This window comes from Chelon labrosus (assembly GCF_963514085.1).
Source record: "Chelon labrosus genome assembly, chromosome: 12".
In the NCBI taxonomy this organism is placed as follows: domain Eukaryota; kingdom Metazoa; phylum Chordata; class Actinopteri; order Mugiliformes; family Mugilidae; genus Chelon; species Chelon labrosus.
The window spans coordinates 10435277-10452709 of NC_140345.1; the positions used below are offsets into that span (position 1 = coordinate 10435277).

The 17433-nt window shown below is 43.3% G+C and overlaps 1 protein-coding gene across 1 annotated transcript in view; it reads right to left on the minus strand.

Annotated features, from left to right (window-relative positions):
- Positions 1-203: 203 nt before the first annotated feature.
- Positions 204-17433, minus strand: part of efna3b (ephrin-A3b) — a 55855-nt gene continuing 38625 nt past the window's right edge. Inside the window, exons 3-6 of the mRNA XM_084557491.1 lie at positions 9098-9390; positions 7420-7485; positions 6314-6391; positions 204-346 (exon numbers count right to left, since the gene is read on the minus strand). Coding sequence (XP_084413617.1) covers positions 228-346; positions 6314-6391; positions 7420-7485; positions 9098-9390 — 556 coding nt within the window. The 3' untranslated portion in view covers positions 204-227. The remainder of the gene's footprint in view (positions 347-6313; positions 6392-7419; positions 7486-9097; positions 9391-17433) is intronic.

Below are 17433 nucleotides of genomic sequence, written 5' to 3' on the forward strand. Positions count from 1 at the left end.
CCTCACTCCCTAGCACAGCTGTACAAACACACACACACACACACACAGACACACACAATGAGATGCTTGAAAACTCTAATTTCGAAGTCTTGCTCATCTTTCTGCTCTATTTATCCCTCCTCTCCTCCCCTCCTCTCCCCTCGACCCTCTCCCCACTCTCCCGCCCGCTGATACTGTACACCCTCCCAAGGCTAGTTGGCATGGTGATGCTGATGGGATGGCCGTTGCTAGGAGATGAAGAGAGCGGCCAGAAAGAGCATCGTCACGGTGAGGAGAAGGCGATCCCTGGATGGGCTGCTTCCGCTGACACTCTTCTCCAGCTTCGGAACAAAAGGGTTAAATTCATCTGGGAAAAGAAAACAGGAAAAAACACAAAGGAAGCAGTGAGCGGAAGTTACGTCTCAATCATTTATTAATGCCAGCAGAGACATAATCTATACTTTAAAACCTTGAAAAGGGCATTTAAAGGATGTTCATCCAAGCTTCTAAATGTATAATCCGGTTACAAAGCGCAACGTTTACTGAAATATGGCATCTTTTGGATTCACATCTACTGATATGTGTCTAGTTTGCACCAAAGAAAAGGAAGCAGCAGTACCCAGTAGACTTCTGTCGTTATCAGAGAGCTCCTATTGTTCTAATAAAGTGACTCACAGTTCAGATTCAGGCTCATTATACATACTTTAACCATCTGACCTCCATACATAAACACTGAGTAATATCCTAAAAATAGTTTGTGGTCTTCAGTTGTGGGCTACACAGCGAACACCGATGTCTAGTCGATGTACAAAAACAGCACCAGACAGTTCGCTGCACGCCTGCACCTATGAGACACACATGTGGGGAAACACACCCTCAGCAGTCACTTGATTAATGAGACTGGAGACCAGACAGAAGCATAATTTTCTGTCTGTACAGAAGTTGGCTGATGCTGATTAGTGACTGTTGTGTTTACGGTCCGACAGCACTGAAATGAAGTGCGCATATTCTCAGTATTTCCACTTGGTGCCATGTCTATCTCCAGAATATTTCCAGCTGCTCTGTGGGTCAGACAGCAGAGTAATGACTGGCTGACACCTGGTTTTAGAGATGGCCTCCTCTGGTATGCTCTGCTGGCTAATCTAATGAGGTCTATGCAGCAGTGGAGCTCAGGTTAAATGCTTTGACCGCTCGGTAACCGAGCATGCCGCTGAGGGGTCGGGACACTGTGTTACTTTGGTTCTGACTGACAGAGGAATGTGGTTTGCAAGACACAAACAGGAGACTGCGGGGCATCTTGTACGACTGGTTCTAAAGTGTGGCTCTTCTAATCGCCTCATTACACACACACAGACACACACTGTCTCCCTGTCACAGAAAAACACGCAATTATTCGCACGCAATTTTGGGCGGGATGTTTGCGCATAGGCCAGAATGTTACGTAAATTGTGAACTCCTGACAGGCCAAATATACAAGTGTAAACGGGAGTGTGTGCGTGCGTGTGTGTGTGTATGTTTGTACTCGTCGCATTTAAGTGCACAAAAAGCCACCAGCATCCGCCTGATAATTAGGAAGTTCAGACACCTAGAGGCGCCGATGAATTTGAATGTCATGTTGACAAAAAGGAGACTGATGGTTGTGTTCATGAGAGAGTGAGTGTGCAAAACATCTCAGTGCCTATTTTAGCTTTCATGTTAGCCAGAATGTAAAAAATAAATATGTTGTGCAATGCATACGTATAAGTAACAGTAATATTTAACCAGATATTACTACTAAATATTGACCACTCGTGTGTATTTTGTATAACACTGTGGGGAATATGGGAGTTTAATGCACAAGAATAAAAAATAAAGCATCTTTAATTGTCAACATTTTAAGTCATTTGACATTTTAGTTCATTTCTTATAATAATTTGTGTTAAATCAGCGTCAGATAGGGGTCTTCCAGTGAGCCAATCACTTTAACAAGGATGGAGGTCTTTGTAGACGCGTGATAAAATAAGAATAGTCAAGACAGGTACAATAGTACCTTTTATTAGACCCTGCCTGACTAGCTAGCAGCAATGTCTTTTCAACACATTATTTAACAAGCATCCTGCAGAGCCACAGGAGACAATACTCAACTGTTTTTAAAAGTTGCGCAGCTCTAGTTGTTGAGGCCAGTAAATTGGGTTTGACAGTAAAACCAGTGGTGTTCAACTCCAACAAAAAGAGACAAACGCTGGTTGTCAAGCCGGTCACTGCTAAATATAAACTGTCATATTTCTGAACACGTTTCAAAGGAAATCAGTCAGTTTTCAGCACTGGCCGGGACATCTGACCATTCATAGTGTGTCATATGAAAATTTAATTATACTCTGCAGTTTTAATACTATACAAATAGAACCATTATAGGTGGTAAGACCACTGCTGTCAGAGAGAGTCGTTGCTGTGAGGTGGGGGTGCCTGGTCAGCTACAATGTTTCTGTAGGTGGAGGTGCAAGTCTTCTGATGATCATGTGGTATTACACCAATCAGGCACAACATTATGACCACCTGCCTAATATTGTGTAGGTCTCCCTTGTGCCTCCAGAACAGTTGTGACTCATCAGAGAATGGACATGGTCCTTCTGAGGGTGTCCTGTGGTGTCTGGTAACATAATGTTGTTAGTGGGGGCCTTTGGGTCCTATGGGTTGAGGGGAGGGGCCTCTGTGGATCATCCCACAGATACTTGATCAGTTTGGGATCTAGTGAATTTGGAGGCCAGGACAACACCCTGGGCCGTTCTTCATGTTTTTTGAGTTGTTCCTAAACTGTTTTTGTGTGTGTGTCTGTGTCAGGCTACATCCTGCTGGGGATGGCTGCTGCCATCAAGGAGTGTCATTGTTATGGGGTGTGGGTGCCTGGTCTGGTCTAGGTGGGTGTTACATGTCTAAGTAACAGCCACATGAATGCCAGGTCCAAAAGTTTCCCAGCAGAACGTTAAATTGTCACAAGATGGTCCATGTTGTTAACTTCTCTCATCAGTGGTTTTAATGTTGTGGCTATATCACACGCAAGATAAAATACATAAACTAGATTTTTTTAATACTAATTAAATGATACATTTTACACCATATCATTCCAGATATATTAAACTAATATTTACTGAATACATTCAATCATTATTTACCCCTCTTTCTACAAATGTTCAAATATAAATAAGAATCGTGTCAGTTTGTAACAGCTCGCATTCTGAGGCTGACATCAAGTTGATGTTGCTGGCAAAGTACCTCAAACACGCTGTCACTCAAAGGAGTGGTAATTGCTACAATAAGCCCCATTAAAGAAAAAGCTTTGGGTTTTTTTCTGCTAATGGCCGGACCTGAGAGTCAGAGGCAGTAACCTGAGCCAACAGAGTGGGTAAATGAGTATCCTCCCACTGAAAGCCATCAGTAATCACATGGCTGCACGGGGAGCTGCTAGCACCATTCCATCTGCGTTGTAAATGAGATCTAAATGAAATCTAATACTAGAGGCCGTATTCAGGAGGGAACCACTGTTGAGCTGTAGACATTGATTGAAAGGGGCAGTGCCCAGGAAATAAACTGTGAGCAGTGGAGGGGAGAGACGCAGAGAGACGGATGGTTTACAAAGTCAGCCTGCAACATTCAGCTTGGTTCGACATTTTACACTCACAACAATCACGCAGATTTGAACTGAGCCATTTGTGCGTTTGTGTGACCGGGCTGATGTGACCTTTGAATAACTGTAATTAAAACTACAATGTGATGCGTCTAAACGGCAGGCGGGACGACTGAGAATGAAGTAAGGGAACGGGAAACTGTGCTGCTTCTTTGTTTTCAGTTCTTTTCACAAGTCCCTGCAGATTTCCCCACTTCCTCTCGCACCACTCGGGTTATACTATTAATTTAATTGGCAACAAAGCACTACAGGTGAAAATGACCCATAGGAGCAGGGGTAATTTGTGCTCTGCTATTGTGTCAGCCATTCACTGAAGTATTAACAGTATTTTCATGTACTCCGTTTTCCCTATCATTTCAAGTACATTAAATACAACTATTGTTATGTGGAAATAATCTTTATGGAGGTAACTCTGTATGTGATCTGAAACAAAATTATATATTTCTGCTTGTGCAATGAGCATCGTTTGCATTTACTGAGAGTTTGCAAGCATTTGCAGGAAAGGAAGAAACTTTATATTAATAGACACCAATCAGGCATAACATTATGACCAGTCTCCAGAACAGTCGTGACTCATCAGAGAATGGACATGGGCCTTCTGAGCGTGTCCTGTGGTGTCTGGCAACAGAATATTCGGGCCTCTGTGGATCATTCCACAGATACTTGATCAGTTTTTGATCTAGTGAATTTGGAGGCCAGGTCAACACCTTCTTAAACTATTTTTTGGGTGTGCCTGCGTCAGGCTGCATCCTGCTGATGTTGGCAGGATTATTTACTTTTCCTGTTAGTGGTTTTAATGTTGTGGCTGCTCGGTGGAAAACAAGGCAACCGGTTGCTCCAAACAGCATCACTGTTTTCTCTTTTTTAATACTCCTAACATCACTACATAGCTGTGGTAACAGTAGTGAATACCAAAACACCCTAAGATATAAATCATTAAAAATATATTAAAATAGGAGAAAACTCAATTTCACACTTCAAAAGGTAAATAAACTAAGTTTAGGTGGCTTTCCCCTCCACTGCATTGCTACTTGTGCTCTGGGTGGTAAAATGAAAGATGGGAATTAAAGTGCAGGAAGATGAGGTTTGAACGGAAACGGGAGATGGAGTGAGAGTAAAGCAAAATGAAAGAATGGCGGTGGGAACGAGAGGTGAAGAAACTTGTATGACCTGCAGCGTTTTGCCACAACCGGTGATGAGGTTTCGTTTGACAGTTATTAGAAGACAGTGATTTAGTACACGAGTGCACACATGCACACATGCAAGCAGATCAACAGCAACACACCTCCACACTTTACACACCACCTTGGAGGGGAGCGCGAAAGATAGACAGCACTGTGATTGATACCGAAGTGTCTGGTTACATAATGGATGTCAGCCAGCTGAGGTAGGTGTGCATGTTGTTACTGCGCTGCTGTTGTTGCGCTGTTGTCATAACACTGGAAATAAAACATATGATAGCCTGAGTGATTATATTGAAGTCTGTCATTTTTTGATTTACCGTTCCAACTTAAATCGCCGCCAGACTTCATGCAGTTCCAGCATGATTGCAGTGATTTTCATCATGTGATTACAAAGGGAGCAGCGTGAAGACAAACAGGAAGCACTTGCAAAGAGGTGGGAGCAGTTAACTGCAGGAAATCTGAACAAGCCCCCTATTTCTGAATGAGTCTCTGTACGTATCCTGGGAAGTTATCACGAAACTCTGTGTTCTCTGCTCATCCGGCCTGAAATGTGTGAAATGCATATTCATGTGGTTGTTTAGCGGGATCAGCAGCTTGCCAAGCCTGCTGGTGCCGTGAATTTAACTGCACTGAATGTAATTTTTTGAAAGTGGCACGTTTCATTTCGGTTGCTCATTTTCCGTGGCCGTCAAACATCGATGATCGGTTTGCTCACATCTGAGGGATTTTTATTTTACTAATCATCGTCCTCTCACTCTCCATCAGCAATAATCCAAATGAGACACAATCTGAGCTTTCACCATATTATGATGTGCAGCAGCAAGTGCTTTGGTTACCCCCTTTTGTTGCCCCCTGTCAGGCTATATAGAGGTCGTCCTGACCATAGACTCTATATAGAAGATGGCTGTGGATGTGGCAAAAAATGCGGTGCCGCTGATGATTGCTAGGTACTGACCCTAAAAAAAACTCTCCTATTCAAAATCGTCCACTTCTCTCACAAAGTCAAGTGACTGAATTAGCTAAATTCACTTCTTGTGATTCTGCTGTGTTGGGATTTTTTTTTTCTCATATCTGACATCTGGTCTTGGCGTCTGGTCTCGTGTGACTGACAAGCCATCCTTGACCGACTATGGTCGCTTCTGCTCAACGGAAACACAGAAAATGGAGACAAGCAGATGCCAAACTCAAGGTAGTAAAAGTAAAAGACAAAGGAGTTGAGGAATAATTTGTGACCAGTTTGTAAAAACCTTTAGAATCAGCGACTCTGTGGCCACAGATTGTGGTAACAGAAACTGTGACATATTCAGGGATGAACTAACACGTTGCTGGCTGCGTTTTAATAATGCCTAGAGCTTGTGACCTCCTTAATGTTGATTTCCCTGAATCAGACTAGTGTGATCTTTTGTAATGAATCTAGGTGGGACAGACGGATGTGTGTCACGCTTACTCAGCTTGATATTATTAAGCCACTGTGCGTATGACTCACCAATATCATCAATTTTTAGGCCTGGTCTAAGTGTGTAGTCTGGTTCTGTAGGCTCTGGCTCGTCATCTGCGTCAGAGGCTGGGAGAGAGAGAGACAGAGAGAGAGAGAGAAGGAGAGGGAGAGGGAGAGGGAGAGAACAAATTGAATAAGACAGAAACACTGGTAGGGAGGGTGCAGGGGTTAATCCATTGCTCCAACCAAGGATTTTAATTACATCCAACTCGACGTCTTGGAAAAAAAAACCATGCAAGGGTGCAGGGGTTAAAAAAATCCCCCGGAGCGGACAGACTGACAAGCCCCAACATCGGCAGCAGTTCTGACAGCGAGATACATATAAAGAGAGGAGAAAAAGAGGGAAGGTGAATGAAGGCAGATCAAACTGAAGAGAGCCAGTGTGTGAAAAGGGATGAGAGAGATGGGGTTGCAAGGGTGAAAGAGGGAGGAGAGGTTAATACTACAGGGCTGTGGAAGTTAAAAGGACCGGACACGCCGGGGATCAGAGTGTGTGTGGGTGAGCGTGTGTGTGTATGCGTGTGGATGAGAGAGGGTCTAGAGATGGAAAGGATGGCAGTAGAGAGAGAGAGAGAGAGAGAGAGGGGATAACGCTACATATACATAGCCACCCACTGACCGCACATGGCAATAAATGGGTTCTGACAGGGAGCGAGGGAGCAGGGGTGAAAGAGGAGGAGAGAGAGAAGGGAGGAAGGAGGCAGGGGTGAAGGCCTTCAAAGATGGATCTGCTTCTTTTTGCTGCAGACGGACTGAGAGGATGAGAAAGAAGAGAAAGAGACAGAAAAACAGAGAGAGAGAAGAAGTGACAAAGGATGGAGGGAGGGGGTTCTACGCTGTGAGTGAAAACGCTGCAGGGGATACTGAGCAGGAGTATTAATAGCCGTGCCTGGTTTCGACTGTGTTTGGATTGTATGTGCATCTGTATGCAGTGTGTGCATGTATGTGAGAGAGAGAGAGAGTTTGTGGGGAGCCTGCTGCCTTCCAGATGGACAAATGGATGCCGCCTGCAAACAGGTACAATCGTAGCCTTACAGGTCAAACACCACACACACACACACACGCGGCGTAGACACACAAAGTGAGAGACGTACCTGTGGAACAGCAGACGTACACCCGTAGTCTCAGACAGCTGCGTCCGTGGTGATGAGTGGGCGTGGCTGAAAAACATGAAATACACAACAGGATCAACGCCATGCTGTGTGCATTCAGAGTCACATATAGCGTTGTTAGTTTCAGATATATACTATATATTATATACAGTATACTGTCCGCTTACTGATACAAAGGGATTCATTACAACACTAATAAATCAGAGTAACAAAAGTCTACGGAAAGGAAACCACTGGATCAGTATCAGCCCTTGCAATGTTTTTACTACTGCTACTACTAAATGTGTTGGATAATTTAAAGCACTTAATTTGTAAAACTGTGACAGCAGTGGTTTAAAAAGGCTCAAGCTGTGCCCTAATAGGCCTGTACAGAAAGAAAGAAAGAAACGGATTATATAACTGACAGACGTTTCCATAAAGGATTAATAGAATACAATCTTTATTGTCATTGTATTGGAGATGCTTGCTCCTCATGGCGCACAACATTCCACATAAAAAACACTGCACACTGCACACACTCACTCATTAATGTAATTATTATTTTTCGCTTAACTATATGCTGCTGCAACACTGCAACATTCCCCGCTCTGGGATAAATAAAGGATTATCTTATCTTGTGTGGTTCCTTCAAATGACTCGTGAGCTTGCGGTATAACATGGGAAGTTGCGTACACAAGCCGCTTGGCGTTTAAGTGGTAACATCAGCTGTAAGTTGAGAAACAGCGGTTTAGCAAGCCGACGGCCGCTAATGTAACTTACGAAATGCAAAGGCATGAAGAAAAGATGAGGCCGCTGGGAACAGAAATATTTTCCTCCAACATATTATGAAATTCCGAAGGAAACCCAATACGACTAAATTACATTTCTGAACGCGTCTATAATGCAAACCTTTCTCATGAACACGCTAAACACGAACCCACTCTCTATTTGTCTTGTTTTAAATACTGAATACTAGGTAATATTACAATGAAACATTTAATTAGAAGTGTATTAGGCCATTTTCACACTTATTTTGGCATGTAACAGCAGGAAAAGCATGCGTAATTATGATCTAATTAAATGTGGCAAACAAAAAAACTTTAAGCTCGGACCTCTTCATTTCAACAAGATGAAAGAGCGCACCCAGTTCATACATGTTTCAACCCAAAATCACTTTGATTTGATAACTGAAAGGTAATTCTGAGGCTTTGCAAACACCAGCCTGTAAAGAACCAAACAATCACGAGGCACTCTTTGTAGTGACAGCGCTGCGCTGCAGTGCAAGACCCCATTAAATGAGCGCTGCGTTCATTATACAGTTTGTGCCCTATAAATAATGGTTTATGACGAGCTAAAAGTTCATCATTTATACGCCGTCGTATTGGCACAAGGCGCTGGGAGTTAATTTGATTAGTAATTAACAAAATGGATGAGCCTGCTTGACTGCAGGGTGATGTGATCAGATGTTAAACAGCAATTTGTTATCTCAGATTTGGTTAATGTGAGCCGAGCATAAAAAATGTAATATTTAATCTCATAAGGAGTGTTTGTCTGATAACTGCTTTAACCTCCCTGATCTCCGTCCATATATTTGCCTGTTATACTTTGAAGACACACGATACACTCGCATAGTTTTGACACACATTAACGTGATGAACATTTGCCGCGTGACTGCACTCACAGATGTAGTAATACTCCTGGCCGACGTGGAACTCGTAGCCCAACGAGAAGGCGCTGTAGCGCTGGAACTTCTCTGAGAACTTGATGGGCGCGTGGGGAGCGTGGGGCCGGTTACACTCCCATCTCTTGAAACCCAGCTGGGGGTCACAGTTCCTGTAACCGCGGTAGCTGACCATGTAGAGGATGTACTGCTCTCCGGTGCCCACCATGCGCTGGCTGTCGTTGTAATGAGGGCAGTAGATGTCCAGGTAGTCGTTGACGTTCACCTGCATCGTGTAGCCCTCCCTACGCAGACTGGACAAAGAGAGAAACAACAGAGACAGTTCATGTAATTACGAAGTACTCAAATACACATCGTATGAACAACTGTCAGTACTTCCTGACTGGACATTGACTTTACTGTTTCATCCTAGTGAGGAGAAATAAAATGTTTGCAATCAATTGATGTAAGGACGCAAAATTGCTTTCAATGAAACACACCTAATACTAAATACATAAAGAAATACAGATTTATTTAAACATGCACATAAATAGTAGCTCCTTCACCGAGACATTAGCTTGAAGTTTTGCAAATTCTTCCATGAATCACTGTCTCTAATTCCGAACTGGCCGTGCAACATTTATAGACACACACACACTTGTTTTGGGCATTTGCTCAGCAGTCGCTGTCACCATCACACACACACACAACTGCAAAGACAGCATAACACCTCGGATCAATGCATGGTATGTTTGCCTTTCAGATGCTTTCCGTTTGAATGTTCACCTGGTGTCAAACAAATCTCTGAGACTTGTCGAGTTATTAATAACACAAAGCAGGTGCGTGTGCGCATGAGTGTGTATTTGGGGCTGCCGCATGCAGAGAATGCGGAGCTGGCTCTTCGGCATGGACTCAGGGCCCCAGGGCCACAGCTCCTTCTCCCGGTGTCAGCGCGGCGTTGTCCCCTAACCCCAGTGCTCGTACATCAACCTGAGCGCAACGTTACGCTCACGTCAGCCGTCAACGTCCTGGCCACGTTTCTACCCCCCCAAAGCTCATATATCAGCGTCAACCCCAAAAAAGACTCGGCTTGACAGGAAGATAAGGTCTGATTCTGTATCCGGGAGTGTACGTGTGTGTGTGTGTGCGTCTGTGTAGTGTGTAGTTTGTGTGACAAAGTGAAATAGATTCTTTCCTGACATCCAAAAGCCCTCTTTTTCTCTCCATCACAGACACAGGCCCATATCTGTGTGACAGAGACAGGTTGCAGTTGTAAATCATACACACACCAATGAACATGTGCATGGGCACACACACGCACACACACATTAGAGCGGTGACACCATAAAATCACAAGGGGGCAGCAGTGTGTCATCCTCAGTCAGACGCTGCCTCTCTCTCCCTATTTGCCAGTTCTAGGTCATGTCTCCAGGGAGATTATTATTCAATTATTAAATGAAGATCGAAACACTGTTCTCAATGTCTCCCTCCCTCCATCACTCTCTTCAAATCCTTCCTGAATTTGTCTCTCTCTCTCTCTCTCTCTCTCTCCCTCTCTCTCTCAGCTCTCCATTTCTCTTATCCCTTTCTTTGAGTGGAACAAGAACGGAAGATTAATTGTTCAACATTCATCCATTGCTCTCTCCTCATACCTCTCCCCTCCTCGCCTCCCCACTCCTCTCCTATCCTCTCATTACATCATTTGCACAATCTGCGGATGAAATTTACTGGGGAAAAAAAGAAGCGTTAAATGTTTTAAGTGAACTATATTTATAGGGAATGCGAAAGAGTGACAGCGAGAGAGGAAGAACTTAAGGGAAGGATGAGTTTGGTTCCACCGGGGAGGCGTGAACACAAATTGAGTAAAAGAGATGCAAGAGCCAGAATGGAGTAAACAGGAACAGAAAACAAAAAACAAAAAAAACAGGCAGTTGGAGAGTTTTAAGCAAGCAAAGAAAAGCAAATTTTCTAGGATGAAGGGTTGATGGGAGAAAAGAAAGATTTAAAGAGAAGAGGGTGAGGGTAGTAATCTGAAAGCATATCACTTCTCATAGATAAAAGATGGCTCTAGGATTGCCACTGTGCGTGCATGTACGTACATGTGTGCGTGCACATGCTCCTTGGGTTTGTGCGTGAAGAAGCATTTTTTTACATTAAATCCCAGTGTACCGCACAGTGATCTGCAAACCATCCATCTGATGGAGTGACATCTTTTGATCTCTGACACATGTACACACAGAAGATGCACAAACAGTGTCTTGACAGCTAATCCAATATCATGTAAAAGTGGCATCAGAATCCTTGAAGATCGTAATGTGCTCTTCAGCTTCACGCTGCGGATAATCAGAAAATCAGACGTGGCCAATTTCAGAGTGACATTATCTTGCAGGGAGCGTGTTGATGGGGACTGAATGATGAAACACATTCTAAATATCATTTTCCATATTGTACCTGCAGTCTCATCCAGATGTGACCATAATTCTTCTCCACTTGCATTAGCAGAATAAGCTTTTGGGTAAACGCAATGCAAAACTCACTTTACAATACACATGAATTAAAGGAGAAGTAGCTATAAAATATGGCTCAGGCTGTAAGTGAGAGCTATAAGACATCTGTTCTGTGCTTTTAATTGCGCGATGACATATTACGCACAACACAACGCAATCTAGCATGGTCTTGACTGCCTGACTGACTTACTGTGAGCGTAAAACTTAAAAGTACCCAGTGCGATCCAGCCAGTTGTGTTGAGTTTACACTGAAAACAGTTTAGTAGCTGTTCAGTGCTGTAACCTCACAGAACAGATACATGTACTTATGGGTAACAATTATATTAAGTTAAAATTTCAATGTTCACATTAGATAGACCTACACACAGTGGGATAAATATGTTTGAAAAAATATTCTAATATACTTATACGTATTTGAAATGCATTTCCGTTATTGGGTTCTATAATAGTCTGCTCTAAGTGTAGTATTTTTTATTTTATGTGAGTCTAAAACATTTCAATTTAACAACAACACAAAGCACTGTAATGAATCGTGCTCGAGAATGCGGTCAACCAACGACAAGAGAACAGATGTGGAAAAAATAAAAATACTTTTTCAAGAAAGAATTTTATTGTACTTCATCTCTGGCGAGTGTGGGTGTTTTTAAAAACACAGCTCTACTCCTGGCGTATGTGCACGGAGATATTATTTAATTAATTAAATAGGCGGTTAGAGAAGGAAAAATCTCTAACTAAATTAACACATTATTTACAGACAGGAGAGAACAGAAAATTCACGAAACAACCGCGTAGCGAGTTAAATTTAATGTTTTTCTAGGCATCATTTTAATTCAAGCGGTTATATATAAGTATAATGTATTTTTTTCTTTTAGTGGAAAGAAGCTGTGACCGTCCTACACCAATCACACTGTTCCTGAAATATGAAGACAAAACATTTTTAATAAAAAAAGAGATCTATATAGAGTCGTGAGAGTCAAAAGAATTGACTGAAAAAAAATCTTGATTCTCATTTTATCCCAAAACATGCAGCTTTAATTTTTTTTCTTATTCCCTTCTCTGATATTGGATTTTATTGGAGAGTAATGCTCCCTGAAAAGAGCGATGGAGAGACTCCGAAACGCAGGTTATGAAAAGTCAGGATGTGTTGCTCGCGGTTGCTCCCTCCTGATTCCTCCCGTTCCTTTCGTGCTAAACCACCGGTAATTTCCTCTCTTGTAGGCGATACCTGGCTAGCTGAAGCCGATAACAGTGAGAGGCGGCGCGGGACGTTTCATCAGCAGCACAACTCCGAGAAGCAGAGGCTTCCAAGAGCAAAAAAAAAAATCACTTATGTACAGATCCACCGGAGAGATGGAGCAATGGAAGGATTGAGGGAACGATGGGAGGATTTATAGGATAAGACGAGGGGTAGTCGGGGTTAAAAGCAGCAGTGTCTGGCCACCAGAGAGCGGAGGGTGATCGCGGGAGGGAGCGAGAAGGAGCAACAGCTAAGAGCAAGATCAAAGTGGGCCTGGATCAATGTCACTACTGTAAAATCACATCAGAGAGTGCAAGAGAGAGGGAGAGGGAGAGACACAGAGAGAGAGTGTGTTGCCTATATAAATCAGTCATAGGCAACATAATGCCACAGAGTTACCCCCTGCTCGCCTATTATCTGCCTGGCCTGTTGGAGCATCTTACATCAATAAAACACTTTGACAGTAAGAGCAATCATTCCTTTTTGTAACAAGAGCTTGGAGGACTGGCTTACTCTGCTGTTCTCCGTTGGTTAGTGGGGAGACTTTGTGGAGGAGGGAGGGCGCTGAGGGAGGAGTGGAAGCTTAAATCTTTAAGCCAGTGAGTGTGGCTTCCCCCTTCAGTAATGGAAACTCAGTATTAGACTAAATATATACAGTATGTTGTTGTGGGAACAGCCAGCCACTCTGTATACCAAATGAACCCCGTATGTGATTCACTCCTTACTATTGTCATGGTTACTTTAATGTAGAGAACCAGTTGTGCATCAGGACATATTTCAACTTTTCTGTGATAATATGTAGAAAGTATTCTTAGCTGTTAACACTGTTCTGAGGTAGAAAAACTCAAGGGTGTGAGACATCACTGAAGCTCAGGCTAAGGTGGGAAATGTTACTTTTATTAAAACACATTTTTCACATGCCTTATTAAATCCTCTCTTCATGACAGGTCAGCTAATGTGGAAGAACGTCCCTATATAGCAAATTTTAAAATAACCTCTAGTTATGGGAGACTTTACAGTACGCTTTACATAGGTGTGAAATAATAAAGAAAATGACGAAATGTGAATGGTTGTCCGTCTCGCTGTGTTAGCCCTGCGCTGCGATAGACCGGCGGCCTGTCCAGGGTGTACCCCGCCTCTCGTCCGATGACAGCTGGGATAGGCTCCAACCCTCCCCGCAACCCTTCACAGGACAAGCGGTTGCAGAAGATGAATGAATATGACGACTGAACTCCAATTAGCTGCTTCAGTTTCTGATTAGAGGATGTTGAAACAGAGGCACCGCTACAGTTCTGAGTCATAATTTGGCCTTTCCTACTATGACTGAAGTTAAAATGACTGTTGCACGAAGCAAATAGGATATTTTACATGACTTAATTTACATTGTGTTCATTATTAGCGCCATTTCCTGATACACAACATATTTTGGAGATGTTAAAATCTGTTACCATCAAAGGTAATAAACTGAATATAGCTGTTTAAAACATGTTATGTTAAATTTTAAATCAGCTACAATGCCTCCCATACTATCTTAAAGGGGAACTACTGTTTTTTACAACCTGGACCTTATTTCTGGCATAAAATACGATAATTTACTCACCCATATAACGTTTGTGTCATTTGCACTCGTTTAGGAAATAATTAGATCAGCGTATATCCATATAGTGGGAGTGACAGGGCACCGAGAAGCAGCCTCTAAAATGACGCATTATCTGCCGCGAAACTCGTTCATTTGGCCTATATTTTGTTATGATACGTTAATGCTATTCCCCGTTGAGTCCGGGGTTACCTGTTATCAGGTATGTAGGTCACTCTACAGACCCCGGATGATGTCTTCTGACCTGGATGATGTCATCTCTGAGCAGCGCGCGCACCCGCGACATGGATATACGCTGATCTAATTATTTCCTAAACGAGTGAAAATGACACAAAAGTTATATGGGTGAGTACATGATCGTATTTTATGTTAGAAATAAGATCCAGGTTGTAAAAAACAGTAGTTCCCCTTTAACCTAAAGATGCTTTATGCATTTTTCTTGTCATTTAATAAACCGTCACCAGCCAGGTGAACAAAAATCAGTATATTCAGTAGATGCTAGGTGATTCATTTTTATAAATACTGGTGATAATCATAATTCCCCTATCTATTTTCAATATTTTTGTCTTCTCTTCATGAAAGATGTCTTCTTGACCTACACGGACCGCCTGTTGCGTTTTCTCAAAGAGCCGAATTCACCAAAATGACAGTGTGAGCCTTTTTATTTTACGCCTATCCTAACAAAACCTGTGAAGACTCCGAAGACAACTCATTAAGACTTGAAGCTTCTGCTTCTTCAGCATCTCAATTATTTTCACAGCTTGCCTACCGCTGTATCTCGGCACAGTGAATGCCAACATGTTGATTCGGGGTCTCTGAAAGCCTGATCTGCCGGGCACACATGGACACAGGGAGGAAGTGCTCCGGTATAATCTCTCTATCGGCACTCATTGATCAAAAGTGGAGGGCCGTGGGTGGCTGATTGGGTTGCGAGGCGGTAAATGTGTGTAAAGGTTTGAACGAGCTGCCAAAAAAAAAAACATATATGCCAAGATAAATCAAGGTTAAAGAAATCAAAGGAGACAGGGCTGATGGGCACAAGGTTTGGCTGGATTAAAACTTGTCCAGCAGTGTTATAAATGATTGCCAATCAGCGCTTAAAAGCCACTCTGCCTCCTGAGGCTAGAATTCTTAATCCCGTCCCAGCTCGGTACAGAGATGCTAACATTGTTGCGTGAGGGCTCCAATCAGCCAGCGGAACTGCAGGTATAATTGAATGGCTCTCCCGCTGAATGGAATCTCCCGGAGAGCTGTAGCATCAATGAGGCCCTCATCAAACACAGACAGGAGTCCATCCCACTCCTCTTCCTGCTCCCTGTACTCACATTTTTCTTTCCGCTCTCTCTTTTGTCTTCTTACCTCAATTTGCTCTCTCTTACTCTGTTTTTGTCTACATGTAGTATCGCCTGTGAGAAAGAATGCAGACAAGCATTTATCAAGGACTTGTGTGTATACATGTGTCTGAAGGGGTGTAGTGGTTTGTTCTAAATTCTCCCCATTAAAATCAATACCTGTCTAGAGTGTGTTCAACACACTGGAATATGCTGCCTGCTCTCAAGGCCACTACAGACACACACACACATAGAGTCCAGGCCTTCACAGCGTTGATTCGTCATTGGTAATTGATCAAAGCATTACAGCTAACGGGGTTTCTTGACATGCGGCCCAACGCGCAGCACTGATGTGATCAGATAACAGGGAGCAGAATTCTCAGAAACTCTTTCTCTATTTCCACCATTTTCCATCATTTTCTCCCACTGGCTTAATTGTTCTGCTCTCGTCTTTGTCTTTGACTCTCCTTCCTACGTTTACCACCCTCTCCCTCGCTCTTCTCCTCTCTGCCAGTGGATATTGACTATGTGGTGTGAGAGAGAGTGGTCCAGCAGCACGAAACCTAATGGCAGGCGTTATTAGCCATTTGAACTGAGCTGTCTCGCTCTCGCACAGAGACAGGCACACTCCCGGACCATTACGTCCGTGGCAAGCATGATCTCCTGCACATGCATGTTTCTGCAATCAATCATGCACGCTTTTGTGCGGGTTTCGTCCAAACACAAATGACACAGATGGATGGATGTGAGGAAATTAAAATGAACAACCGCACCGAGCAGCAGATGGCGAAAACCGAGGCCCGAAACACATGCGGAATAAGAAGACAAAGAGAAACGGCGGAGGAGATCAGAGACGTGGGCGGATGAAAGGGTGAATGACAAGACCGGGAAGGAGGAGAGACAGAACGCTTCAATTAAGAAAAATGTTGTTTAACCTGTGAGTAAGATCGGGACTTGTGGTCTTTACCTTAATTTGCGTGCGTATTGATTTGGTTTTCAACTTTAATTTATCATCCGCTTCGCCACCATCCCTCCCACACAGCCTATTTTACGCTCCAAAGACTTTCTTTGCTTTAAAGCTTCTTCTATCTCTCAAATCCCAAGTGTTGTTCACCATGTATCTGCCAATGTGAACCAATCTTTCCTTCTTATTCTGTCACTATGGTCCCATCAATCCTTCCTGGGCCGCTCTATCACTCCGTTTCCCTAGATCTCCCTCTGTCTCTGTTCGCAAAGCCCTTACATGAGCAATAGTGATCCCATCAGACACTGGGCCAACAGAGGCAAAGAGACACACAGAGAAGAGAAAGAGAGTGTATGTTCCCTAAGCTCTCCCATGATTGATAGTGATCCTGTCTGATGGCTGTGTATAGACTCAGCACTCAGTGAGACATTACCCTCTGACCCAGCTATTGATTCTTGCATTCACTGCCCCAAACACACAACACGAGCCCTGACCCTGCCTGTGCAAAAAAAATCACCCACACATACACACACTCGCCTGTGTGTACAGTCCTCACAGATTGATAGTTTGGCGGTGTCCTGCGAAACCTGATCAATCTGCTGCATAACAATCATTCTCCCTGCCTTCCTCAGCCCACTTCCTGGACGAGTCACACGGCACCAATGTCCCGCTGACCGATGTGTTTGGGTCAGGGTCTGGAGGCTTGAATATCAGGGCTGCG